General features: G+C 37.6%; 1 protein-coding gene across 1 annotated transcript in view; it reads right to left on the reverse strand.

Annotated features, from left to right (window-relative positions):
• The window catches only part of LOC120223810 (neurexin-3-beta), a 361175-nt gene that overhangs the window by 171339 nt on the left and 175879 nt on the right, over positions 1-13957 (reverse strand). Inside the window, exon 3 of the mRNA XM_039222035.1 lies at positions 13422-13593. Coding sequence (XP_039077966.1) covers positions 13422-13593 — 172 coding nt within the window. The remainder of the gene's footprint in view (positions 1-13421; positions 13594-13957) is intronic.

Below are 13957 nucleotides of genomic sequence, written 5' to 3' on the forward strand. Positions count from 1 at the left end.
TTTCAAGAACAGATCTGTTAAGAGTATTTCAAAATTCCCTTTATGGACCTCCTTGGCACTCAAAATTCTCTGAGGTCTTAGTAGAAGAAAGTCACAAAATGAAGCAAGACTGTTAGATTTCACTTGGTTTTTCTCCTCTTAGAGAGTTCAATTGCCCCTTGGGAGCAATATATTCTTTTCCATGTATTATCTTCATTTATTTTTTTATTTTTATTTTTTGCCTCTCTGAAGGTCCAGTTGTACCTTCAACAGAGAAAATTCAGTAAAATCCTGGCTATTCATTTTGAAAGTCTAACAGCATTTTGGTTCTATTTAAGTTTGTACTTCACTTATATAAATTCCTATTTTATTTGAAGCAGTCAACAGCTCACAACAGTTTTATATAGGTTTGAAAATGACCTACTAAGTATTTCTAAACCTTGGCTGTCTGAGAAGATTTTAGATTTATTTTTACTCTACATATATATCTATGTTAGATTTATATTTAGTTATTTTTTTAACTTTCATGGATGCCTGAATGTTCTTTTTCTCTTCTACCATTTTGTATAAGTACACTGGAAATTCACTCTTCAAGATCTATAGAGAATCGTCTCAAATAAGATTTAATTGTTTCAACAAAGAAAATTCCCCAGTAAAATTTCAGAAGCTATTCACAATAAAAAATGTTATTTTTTGATTATCTTTAATATGAAATTAAGTCTATTAAATTTTTTTAAAGTTTATTTATTTTGAGAGAGACAGAGACACCAAGAGTAGGAGAGGGGCAGAGAGAGAGGTGACTTTACCGCTGAGCCACTCAGGTGCCCTGAAAGTAAGTATATGTAATGTTTGTAAAGGACACTCTTTACCTTGGTGTTCACTGTTGTTATGTATATGCAATGGAATCAAAGGTCTCCGATAATTTCAGCACAGTTGTACAGTTTAACAATCATTGAACATCTGCTATATTGCCACTTTGGCTCAAAAAAATAGAGGTGGGGGAATTTATTAATTGAGTGATAGAGAGCAAAGTCTGGTGGTATACGCTTTCTACTCTGATAGCGGAAACTTTGACTTTTATGATAGTTAATACTGAGGTCAGTAAAATGTGAGGGGGATGCTAATCTGTTTTTTATTATTAGTAAAATCTGGTCTTCCTTAGTTTGATTTTTGAAATTTATTTTAAACTTGTGCACGCTTATGCATATACATATACATATATACATACATATATAGACTATACCCTGGTACTTGTTCCTTTAGTAAATAGAAGCAGATTCGAAAATCTCTAAAACTCAAGAAAAAGAAATAAGCTGTATCCACATCTAAGAAGAGTCTGCCCTTGAAATGGAAGATCAATGTCCAAAACAGAATAGAAGCTGTTTTGGATAGAATAGAAGCTTCCAAGTAGGAAGCTTCCAACAACCAGTTAGGGAAAACCAATACCAAAAAAATGAAGAGAAGGTTCTCTGAGACCCAGACCATGGACATATCAGTGAGTGGGTAGAAGAAAAGATAAATGCTGAGAGGTCAGGTGGAGCCTTTATGCAGAAGAGCTATGGAGAATGGGTTAGGGAAGCTGAGCCAGCTAATAAAAACAACAACAACAAATTCAAAAGAAGAGTATGCAACTCCCCTAAGAAGTGTGTGAGAGTGTATTTGGATTACCACCATTTACAGTTACAAGTAGAAGTAGCAGAATTAGAGAAATATTAAGCCTTTCAGTTTGTTATTTTCACATCTTGTTCTAAGCAATAACAGAATAACATAAATGAAGGTAGAACTGAATCTGTGTCTTTGGTGTTCAGTTAAGAAAGCAGTGCATGGTTGCGTTTTTGTTTAAGTACAGGTACATGGATTGCGTGTCCCACTTGTGTATTTCTTTATCCTGAATTAACCTCACCAGTGTGTCTATGGTACTCTACTTAACAATAATGTCTTCATAGCTCTCAGATTTAACTCATCCACTTAGCGATTATCTCACTCCCTTTTATTCTTAACAGAGATAAAATAATCCACAAAATAAAGCTAATAGATGAGCAGCAACAGAGCTATAGGCTTCAAAATATGCATGATCTAGCTCGAGGACTCCTTAACTACAACCAATGGGTAAATCTGGCTCATTATAGTTTCTTTCTGTAAATTGTTTTATTAAAACACAGCAGTACCCATTCATTTATGTATTGTCTAAGGTTGCTTTTGCACAACAGCAGAGTTAAATAATTTGCAGAGTCTATAATTTTTATTATTTGGCCTTTTAGAGAAGAAGTTTCTCTACATGAGGATATCAGGGGGTTTCCTGCTGGCTCATTTGGAAAGGCATGTGACTCTTGATCTTGGGTGTGAATTTGAGCCCTGTGTTGGGTGTAGAAAGTACATAAATTAAAAAATAATAAATAAATAAATAAATAAATAAATAATCAGGGTCTCCATGCCTACGTTCAAATCCAAGTTGGCCCCAGCACCTACTAGTTGTAGGATACTGGAGAGTATGTTACTCAAACTCTTTGAGACTCTGTTTCCTCATCTCCAAAATGAGAATAATAATAGAATCACTTTCTAGGATGCTGTGAGGATTCAATGTGATAATCCATGAGGCTGACACAAAGTAAGTACTATACCAGTGTCATGTATTATTAATTAACATTTTCCCCCAAAATCCCTTACTCAAGGATATGTTATAATATCCTCATACCCTTGTCCAGGATATACAGCTCTCACATACTTCTAGGCATTTGGAATGAAGAGTTCACCATTGAACTCTGAGAAAACCACATTTCAATAATGTGATTAAAATGAAAACAAATTTAGTTTAATTAAACATTGAGACTGGCAATTGTGCATCAGGCAGAAATACATTTCTAGTAAATGTTTAATAGTGTGATTACAGAGTGTACTGCATGCACTGGGATGTGGGAAACAATAGTAAATTTGCATGTGAATTTACCTCTGTCAACCAGAAGATTTTGAGCTCTACATATAATACAAACTGAAGTACCCTTGGGAAACAGATGGAAAAATGGGGTAAGAGAAAGAAAGAGGGGTGTAGGAACAAACAAAAATCTATGTAGAATCCCAGTGCTGACACTTTCTGCACGTATGACTGCAACGAATGTGCTCAACCCCCTGAGCCTTGGTTTATTCTTCTATAATAGAAAGAGATTAATACTTCTCTCCTGAAACCATTGGGCAGATTACACTAAGTAAAATAAGGTATGAACAACGGCTTCCCATTCATTCTCCCAGTGTGAACGATGCAGGTTGTCATGTCACAGTTTATGCTTCTGTATGTCTAGGTAGGTAGGGGAGCTGAGTTAGCATTGTCCTAGAGAACCCTAGGTCGCAGCCCAAATTCCATACCATGCTACTTCTATCTGGTCCTCAGGCTCCATCAGGTACTTATGTGTGTCACTGAACCCAGATGTCATCTGTGGTGCCTTCTTATGCTACCTGGAACTGTAGGTACACTATGGTCTGGTGCACAGGAGCATTACATTTGCCGTCCAAGAGATACAGACTTGAATTCCAGGTATTCATGTACTAGCTTAAAACCCTGAGAGAGCTAATCTTACAGGCCTCCATGCGACCATTTATAAAATGATGATAAAAACAGTCTCTTCCTCTTATGGCTATATTAAAGATTTAATATAAGAACTTAGTGCAATCCTTGGCACTTAATAACTGCATGATAAAATTTAAGCATGAAAATTATCTTGCTTGTGTATATGCACTTCTCTTTCACTAGGCTGTAAGATCCTTGTGGGCAGAGGCTTTGTTTTATTTCCCATCATCTACCCATCATTTAGCATGGATTCATATGCATAGTAGATATTGAATTAGTATTTGTTGAATGGCGGAATGAATAAATGCATAAGGAGATCACTCAAACTCACCCTATTGATGAGGATGGGGGATTAGCAACATCTCTTTTTAAGAAAAGGCAACATCAGTTAGTAAAATGACTTCTAAATAGTTTCTGCTACTTGAAAATACAATATAAATGTTCTTCTGGCCCATTATCAACTCATTTCCAACATGTGCTTTGATATAATCTTTAGCTTTTATCTTGAATTGTCATTTTCTACTTATACACCTAAGTCCCCAAGTGTTCCTAAGCAGCACCGTTTATCAATCATTGGTATGTGGCAAACCCCCCCGTCAAGGCCAACAGAGAGCATCAGGGATGTATTGTAAGGCTGTAAAAGTACCATGTGAAAAAGAAAGTATCTCATAAACCAAAGTAAATATCAGTGGGAATCAAATCCAGTCCACATTCACTCCATGAACTGAAGATTAAAAGTGTCCCTTTGTCCTTCACTCATTCTCTCTTTCTTCCTCTGACCCTTCTTTCCCTCTTCTTCAGCCTGCTGGAGTATTGACAGGGATTTTAGAGGAGTGGAAAGTCTTTATCTCTTTGAGATGAGCTGCAATATGATTACAATCGATTGAGTGATTTACAGTTTAGAGCGCCTTTCATTTCCCTCTGTGCTTTATAGAATTATAAATGACATACTGTATATGAATATATATTATTATTATTGGATATTTATGCAGTGCCTTTCTATAAGAAGCTCAATGTTCTTTTTAGACTTTAAATAACTACAGGGACCCTGCAACCTTGTATAAGACTTAAACTGAAAAGACTGAACTCACAAACTTTTCCTTTAAATAAAGCTATACTCTTGGAAAGGTCTTAGGGCATTTGATGTCCATCTAACTCTGGGGCGGAGTAAAAACAGTACAGGGTAATTGCATTTTATCATTAGGATAATGATTCTGAATTTTAATAATTCAGACAAATTTTATAGACCAGTATTTCTATTTATTATCTACACTGGAGCTTCTTGTGACAATAGGAAAAATCAAACACAACTCACTTAGCCTGACTTTGATATTGTGCAATATTTGATGATTGTTTTAATTTGGAAGAGTATGTGTTAATTATAGATGCCTTGTGGAGAGTGAGATGTTTCTATGTATTTTTTAAAGATGTCTCCTAGTATTTTTATGTCACATTAATCTCAAATGAGTATAATTTAAAAATCACATAAAAGGTGACCACACTGTATTTCTAACCTTGAAAGTGTTATGCCACAGATTTGGTTTAACATGTACATATACTCATTATTCACAGAAATTAAGAAATCCTTTTCTTTGCATTTCTAGTTAAATGACCCATAATGGCCTAGAAGTGACCTCAATTTTCTCTTTCCTTCTTTCACTGAGTCCCTAAATGATAACATGTATACCATTTAATGTATGATTAAATAAATAATTAATATATGGCTTTTAATTTGTTAAATTCCATATTCCTCTCTAAATCTCAAGGCAGTCTATGAAAGATGACAAAAGTATAAACCAAGACCCAAGATTCAGATGTGTATCTCATAAAGTCCTATAGAAGTTTCCGGAAATATTATTCCTTTGATGAACATCTCTCTATATGAAAAGCACTTCCCTATTTACAAATGAATTCTGGATAAATAATGTCTTTAGTTACTATAATAGCTGTCATATTATCTGGTGTAAATCTTCATAATGGTTACAAACTCCTTTGTGTGTTATTTAATTATATCAGAAATAACCGTGAGTCATGTGATGGTTTAATGTCTCAGGGACATGTGTCTTATGTCCATGTGCCATGTGTTTGTGAGTTCCTTTTCCCTCTATCCCAAATGTTCCTTTCCATAGCATGCGTGTGTATGTAAATATATATGTGTATACAAATGTGTGTGTGCTTGTGTATGTATTCCTGTCTTTTTGTGGTGGTTATGTTTAATTTTAGCATCAGCCAGAAGCCCACAGTTTGCCTTGAAACGGTTATCAGCTTCTAAGAGACACTAACAGGGCCAGGAAGACTCTAGATTTGATAGCAGTAATTGTATTTAACTTGTAAGAGAGGAGGCTATTTATCTTGTGGCTGGGAATTCTCAGAAGAGAATGGAAGGTTGGCTGATAAAACAAAAATTAAAGAAAAAAATACTATGTACCCTCTCAAAAGTCTCCCATCCCCCAAGCAAGACCATTAAACAGTAAAACAGACTTTCATTTAATAAAGCCCTTCCCATCCGTGTAGAGATGGTGCTGGAAGGTAAAAGAGGATTGTGAAAAGAAGGAGGCCACCAAAGTCCCAAAAGACCTAACCAATGTTGTGGAGCAAGTCAAATGTCATAAATGTCCAGGGAAATGCTAACTTGTAACTTGGCAGAAACTAGAGATTTAACCGGAGAGAAAAATTCTGTGAGCTAGTCAAGTAACTAATGTCTCTAAACTGCACCTAATCTAGGAAATGGGTATAAAATTAACATCGGTCTCAAGGGTTGTATCAAGAGTAAATAATATCTTATATCTGAAGTGGGAAGTATGTAGGAATTGCTCAAAAATGGTAGCCATCACCATCTGGATGAATTTGGTTGAGATAGTAGCATCTGCTATTTCTGTAACTTTGGGATAACAATCCCATGATTTAATTGGAGTGATTGATTAACCAGTGACTACAATGACAAAATACATTAGGTGAGTTCAGAAGGTAAATGAAGGTAAATGCCCATGAGTTTATTGATGATTTACATTTATGTAACAAGTAAAAGGAAATAACAGAGAGTATTTTCCAGTCCTTCAGTGTCCAATATAAGCCATCAGCCACCAGCCTCACAGTGCTGGCCTGAGGACTCAATGAAAAATATATATTTAAATCCTCAGTGCCTAGGGGATAATAATTGCTCAATAAAAATAAATTTTCAGGGCCTCAGTCATATCAGCTGCATTGCAAATGTGGCTAAATGCAGTTAGTTAGTGGCTACCATGTTGAACAACACTGTAGTCAGTCTGAAAGGAGAAAAAAGAGACATTTTTAGTTTTCTCAATAACAGTGATTCTCCAACCTAGCTGCATACAGAATGACTATGGGAGCTTTTTAAATCTACTGATGCTTGGATCAGTGTATTTCAGATTTTACACTCCACTTGGATTACCTGAGTATCTTATTATAATGCAGATCCTGATTCAGTGGGTCTGCAGTGAGGCCCAAGATGCCCTATTTTAACAAGCTTCCAAGTGATGGTGATGCTGCTGATTTGAGGATCACACTTCAGACCAATTAAATTAGATTACCTGGGACTGGGGCCTGAGAACAGGTAGTTTATTAAAAGTTCCCAGGAGAATCTCATTTGTAGCTAAGTTAAAGAACACTGCTTCATTTAAAAAAAAAAAATCTACTGAAAAGATTTTTTTAACATTAAAAAATATTTTTATTAAAAAATGAATGTTTACTTATTTTTGAGAGACAGAGACAGAGTGTGAGCTGGGGAGGGGCAAAGAGAGAGACACACACAGAATCTGAAGCAGGCTCCAGGCTCTGAGCTGCCAGCAGAGGCCAGGCTTGAACTCATGAACCATGAGATCATGACCTGAGCAGAAGTTGGACCCTTAACCGACTGAGGCACTTAGGTGATCCTAAACATTTTTTTTTTCATCACAGACTAACCTCAACAAGTTTAAAGTCCCTTACAAGTAGAAACTCACCTGTTGGTGTATCCTAATTCATTCCTGACAAGTTGAACTATTTAGCAGTCCAAGTATTCAGGATGCACTGGTTTGATTGATTAATTGAAACATTTTGTGCCCAAGTGTTTGAAGAACTTATTTATAAGATGGTTTTTAAAATGTACCTAGCAATGTTCAAACATTCATCAAGTAAGTCTCTCTTTAGTTGTCATTATATCTCTACCGTCTTGAAAACATGTTCAAATAGGGCTTTCCCTCTTGATTGTACTTACACTTGTTATTCCCCTTGCAGGACTTCACTATTGGTTTTTATTTTTCCTCCAGTTGAACTGAAAGTAACACTAGTCCTGAACGGATGAATGAGCAAGTAGATGGGGCTTGTTTTAATGCATGCTTCGAATCTGGCAAGGCCTCAAATGTTTGCAGGCAAAGAGAAAGAAAAGGAACGAAAACCTCCTGGGTAGGAATTAATGAAAACCCAAGACCTGAGAAATTTCAGCATCATGTCAAGTACACAGACTTGTTTTTAACCCTTCAAAATCTCAATAATTGAAGATGAGATGTGGACAAAGAGATCTCTCTTATTGCAGGTGTACTGTGTAAATATACAGGACAATAAGCATTTGAAATGAAATGTTAGAGACGTTCTCAGCCAGGGGTAACTGTGTCCCCCAGAGGACTTCTGGCATTGGAGACATGCTATCGGCCTCTACTAGCATAAAACAGGGAGGCTGCTCAACATTCCGCAATTCACAGGACAGCCCCCTGCAGCAAAGAATTACCTAGCCCCAAATGTCTAGAGTGCCAAAGCTGAGAAACCCTAACTAACTGAACTGGCCCAGGCAGGAACTTCTATTTGAGAATATTTCTGGTGAAAAAATGAAACACAAAAAAACAAAAAACCAAACCAAACCCTACTAACCTAATGTTGGTATCAATAAAATCATGACTCTGAGAATAGGAAAATGGGCAGGAAATTTGAATTAGTGCAATCTGAATATCAGGATAGGGATCTTGGCTTTACTCCTTCAGCTGTGTGAATACTGGGTAAGTTATTTAGCTCCTCAGAGCCCCAGTGATATACTCTTAATATGGCTATCATGGTAATAATATCAATCCTGGTCCCTCTCCCAGGATGGAGAGATGCTCAAATGCAATAACGCATATGAAGGCACTTTGAGCATCACTAAGCACTATAGCAATGTTTTTGCTTTTAATACTTACAAAGACAAAATTCTGTGGAACTTGACATATTCAAATATAAAGAGTTTTCTAATCTACTGTCCTAGAAGAAAGACCTCTGCACCCTTTTCATGTTCTGAGCTGAGTGGTCAGACAACATTTAAGCTCAGGTCATCAGGGGGCATTTTATTGATTAGAAGAGGGGAATGCAACCAAGAGCCCTTCAAATGAGTTGGCATGCCACATCAAGAGGAAAAGAAAAAAAATGGAGACTCTGCTCTCCTCAGTACCATCTGCAGTGGGAAAAGGTAAAGTCTAACACATCAGAGCTGCTTCTCAGTCTTCAGTTTCCAGGAAGCCTGTCTCTGACCTAAAAGCCCTCTACTGCACATGCTCAGGGTTATAGTAGCCCTGGTGACATAACCAGCCACCCAGGCATGGCAGAGAGGATCTTTAACAATCCCAGTCAGCTCAGCCTCCCAGGTGGCCTGCAGCTGGGGCTAAAATTAATCCCTCATGCTTCAGTCACCTTTCACCTCCCCTCCCTTGTCCCCACTACTGCATTGTGTCAAGACAGTAATCAGAGGCTTTATAAGGAACATTTGACAGTGCCTGGATGCTGGCTCTGGGCTGATTCTTCTTTTATTTCCCTTTCCTGTTCCTTAGCCTTTCTATTTCAGGTTCAAAGAAAGAAGTTGCTTTTGAGTTCTATCCTTGGAATTAAGTGATATAAGATCCCAATGGCTATAGAACTACTTTCATTTTGGATCCTTCCTGATTCACAAAGAGCCAATGCCGCATGCCCTGGGCCCATCTGGTTTCTAAATATTTCACAGTGAGATGATCTAGTAGAGCTACATAAAATCGTATGAATGTCCATGAGAAGATTTGGGAGTTGACCCATTCATCCTGATACACAGGGACCTGTTGAGCAGGAACGATTCCTTGAGAGCATGCCCTCAAAATGAGATAACTTATGTGAATATGCTGTAGGAGCTCTTCTGTATTTCTTTACTGTTTAGACATTAGCAAGAGATAAGTAGCACACCTGAACTCCTTTTGATTGTTTCTATACTCATCACCATGAATGAAATAGGATAGCTTGGGAAAAGAATAGATCACTTTTGTAGAAATTGTGTCAAGCTTGCCTGACCAGATGTCTTTTGTTCCTAGAAGCCCAGATATAGGCGGTATTTTAATCTCACAGCTTAATATAAATTAAATCTTGCCAGATTGCTCTGACGATGCTTTACATTTAGTTAAGTGGATCCTTTCAGTAGCAGAGGGAGAGAAGTAAGGTATCCAAAGATCAAAAGGTGACCACTCCTACTGAATCTTACAAGAGTGGAATATAAAACTAGAATGTTTCAAATAAACATTTGCCCTTTAAAAAATTAAAAATAAGTTTGGACTTTCTAATGCCATTTTCCAATCTAGGCAATGAAGTATGATGATAATTCCTTCAAATACTCAGTATTCCTTCAATTGCTTTGTGGAAGCATATTGCCACTGCTGTCAGAGGGCAGCTTGGACTTGTTACAAATGAGTCTTTCAGCAGAGCTCAAAAAATCTTTCCTTTTCAAAACGATTTTTGACCACATCTTATAATAACCACCTTTGTGTGGTGATTGGTAATGACCAATGTAATAGGACATTTAAAAAAAAAAAAAAAGAATAAATTTAAGATGATACAAGAAGAGAGATGCTCATTTCTATCCATGTATTTTTCAAAATATCCCCCAATTACTGTGGGAGCAAGAGTGCAAATTTTGCCCAGTTAAGAATGGGAGAATATGGTCTTAATTTTGTTCTACATTTACTATGTGACCTTAGGAAAGACACAGTGTCTCCCTGGGTCTCTTTTTAAATTTGAATGGAGAAAATGAGGGTTCACCCTACACAATTTATGGGCTGCTTAATGGTCACAGTGACATAATCTGGATGAGTGAATACATAACAGTAAAAAAAAATGTTACCCAAATATTTGATCATTCTTTAACATTTTTTGAGTACTGACTTAAGTAACAGAGTATTAGGTTGAACATTTTACATGCATTCAACCCAATGTTCATGTTAGCCCTGGAAATTATTACCATAACCCCATTTTATAGACTAGTAAATGGAGTGTGGGAGGTTAAACCTTGGGAGGTGCCCAAGGTTACTGACAGGAAGCTGGATCCACAAATAGGAAGAATACACAGAGAACCAGGAAATCAGTAAAAAATGAGAATGTAGGGAGAAAGAGTATTTTTAAAGTCTAATGTGATAGTTAGAGAAGAAAAATCATATGTGTTAGAAATTCTTACACACTTATTTTATGGTACAGTGTTGTATTTTGAATTACATGTGGCGAGAGGCACCACATATTTCAGTGTTTATAGGGCATTTCAAAATCTTAATCTAGCCTGCCTTAGACTCACAGCTGACCAACTCCAGCCACTTGACTCCAAAGCCCACACTTATAACTGCTATACTGTATCATGCTCTGTGATAATACTTACTATTACTAAATAACAGTTACCAAGTGTTACTAGTAATAATCATTTTCAGTGGTAAGCAATGCCATTAAAGAAAGGTTTACTCTGTTTTGAAAACATAGGAAGCAACCCATAATTTGGAACTAAAGATACAAAGAGATAGGCACACAAGGATCACTGGTTTTCTTACTTATCTGTGGTTTTTAAATGGCCATTAAAGAGTCTTCAGCAAGCTTGTGGGTTCTATACTGGCTCAAGGCAAGTGGTTAACATCAATTTAGAAATCTTTGAAATTCCTAATAGAAACACAACAAATCCTACAGCACTACTAGCAGGGCCAGTGATAACACATATCAAGAAAGAACGATTTTTCCATTGAGCAAATGAACAGCTTTTAAGATCTCAGGCTATTTTCATTCCCCTGACCACCCATCCCCCAAAGTTTAAGCACAAAACATTTAAAAATCAGTTCTATTAGTGTCTAGCAAATTTGGATGATAAGAATTCATAGTAGCTGCTAATACTTCTGGCTCTCCTCAAAGGCTCAAAAATAAATGCATAAGGTCATTTGTGTGCCTTAATCTAACAAGTGCTAAGTGCATGACAAGAGACTCCCAGCAAAGGCTGAGCTAGCTTTTGTATGGATACTGAGATGGTAGATAAATGGGTAGGTGAGGCTTTTTATTTCAATATTTTGGGAGTCCTGTATGCTGTGTGTAGACGCTCTTATAATTCTTTTTTTTTTTTTTTTAATTTTTAATGGCTATTTATTTCTGAGAGACAGAGACAGAGTGCAAGCAGGGGAGAGGCAGAGAGAGAAGGAGACACAGAATTCGAAGCAGGCTGCAGGCTCCAAGCTGTCAGCATAGAGCCGGACATGGGGCTTGAACTCACAAACTGTAAGATCATGACCTGAGCCAAAGTCAGACGCTCAGCTGACTGAGCCACCCAGGCGCCCCGATGCTGTTATAATTCTTAAGCAAGACATAGGAAGACTCTGGCTATGGGATGGGGAACAGTAGCACAATTACTTCTAATTGGCTTTCAAAGAAAATTAATACTGAATCAGGCATGAAAACAATCACAGCCTTCAAGTCATTCAAAATTCTTGGGCCACAAATAGGGAAATGTACTTTTTGTATATCTCCAAAGTGTGATCATTATTAGCTAAATAGCTCTTAAACTTCTGAAAGTGTGCTTGGAGCTTCCTGATCTCTGTGCTCACTCCACTCTTGAGAGGATAGCAGTGAGAGAGTTACAGGCTAGGGTTTGAAGTGTAGGAGACAGAGTGAAGCACAGCATCATGTCCACACTAGTGAAAAATTCAGTATTCTGAGCTATTCTCTCGCATCCGGGTGATAATACAATTGTGGAACAAAGGCCTTTGCCGAAGTATTTTCCCTTCTACTCCTGGAACTTTTACGATCAGAGTTGAGGGCCCTTTTCCTGGGAGAAGGGAGAGATGAGTGGGAAAGCTTATGGATTATTTGAATGATCTCTTTAAAAGAAAGCAACCTTTCCTCCCATTGCCCTTGATTTGGCCATCTGGTTCTGGGAGTTTGTTGGCAAATGCTCCTTGACCATAAAATTTAAACAGAGGATTAACCCCTCTCCCTCCCACACCAGCATGCTCGCTGTTAAAATGCCCACTAGGACCACTCTCTGAATTATCAAGGCAGGTTTAGTGTAAATGAAAGAAAAAAAAATTGGCAAAGCCAACCGGATGAACAAAACTCTTAGTTTTTCTCTCATTGTTACCCTGACTTGATATTCATCATTCTAAGTTTAGTAAACTTCCTTTTACAGTGTTGCTGAAATCTCTGACCATCTGTATCTTCAACTTCACCTGACTAAATGGCACCTCAGAGTCTAGATCTCAAATAGATTATTCTGTGATTATCCTGTGATTATCAACAATAGCTCATGATAGAGATGGCATGCCTTCCCTCCATTGGTCCTCATTTGCAATGCTCTGGAAAACCTATAGTAATCATCTTTAGTATGAGCCAGTCAGGCAGTATTCCTCAGGTTGACATGAAGTGTTCAGTGCATAGTTAGTAAGTCTCCAGAAGCTCCCTATACTGAACCAAGTCCTAAAGGATTACCTTATCTTCTCATACACACACACACACACACACACACACACACACACACACACGAATGTATGCTTAATATTCGGTGTTTCATGATTTAGTGGCCATTATGAGAAAATCGCCCCTAGAGGTAAGAATGGGAGACCAAAAGCTGGTATCCAGTCACTGAGAGTAAAGCATGTACCTGTGGGATAATGCTCATTCACTGGCCAGTTGTCCACCTGAAGTGTGGCGTTGCCGCCATTCCTGGTGAAGCGTACCACGTGGTATTTGCCATCATTTACAGGGGTTCTCTCCTCTTTGATGGAGATGTCAACTGTGCCAATATTGAAGACAACTCCAATTTTCCCCTGTTCCTGTGATAAAGAAACACAAAAGGCATAGTTATCACCAACCACAAGGTTTTCTCCCTTTAAAGTTGATCCTCCCAACTAACAATAAATCTGTAGGTACCCAGAGGGAGCTGTCAGCATGAAGTTAACAATAGGATCCTACATGTCTCCATGGGCTTTCATCCTGAACATAAAAACCAATGGTATAAAGCCACCCAGATTGCTCTCACAGGCTGCCCTGTTCAGGTTACACCATGTGATTGCTCTCAACAGATATCAAGGCTGGAACCAGAGAACTACCTAACAACTGTGTAGTGGCACCGCAAAGTTGATTTCTGTGAGATGAATTAAATCTATTTTCTAAGACAGGTAATTAGACACTGGACTC

The sequence above is a fragment of the Hyaena hyaena genome, unplaced genomic scaffold (genome assembly GCF_003009895.1).
Source record: "Hyaena hyaena isolate Hyena2069 unplaced genomic scaffold, ASM300989v1 scaffold_1041, whole genome shotgun sequence".
NCBI lineage: Eukaryota > Metazoa > Chordata > Mammalia > Carnivora > Hyaenidae > Hyaena > Hyaena hyaena.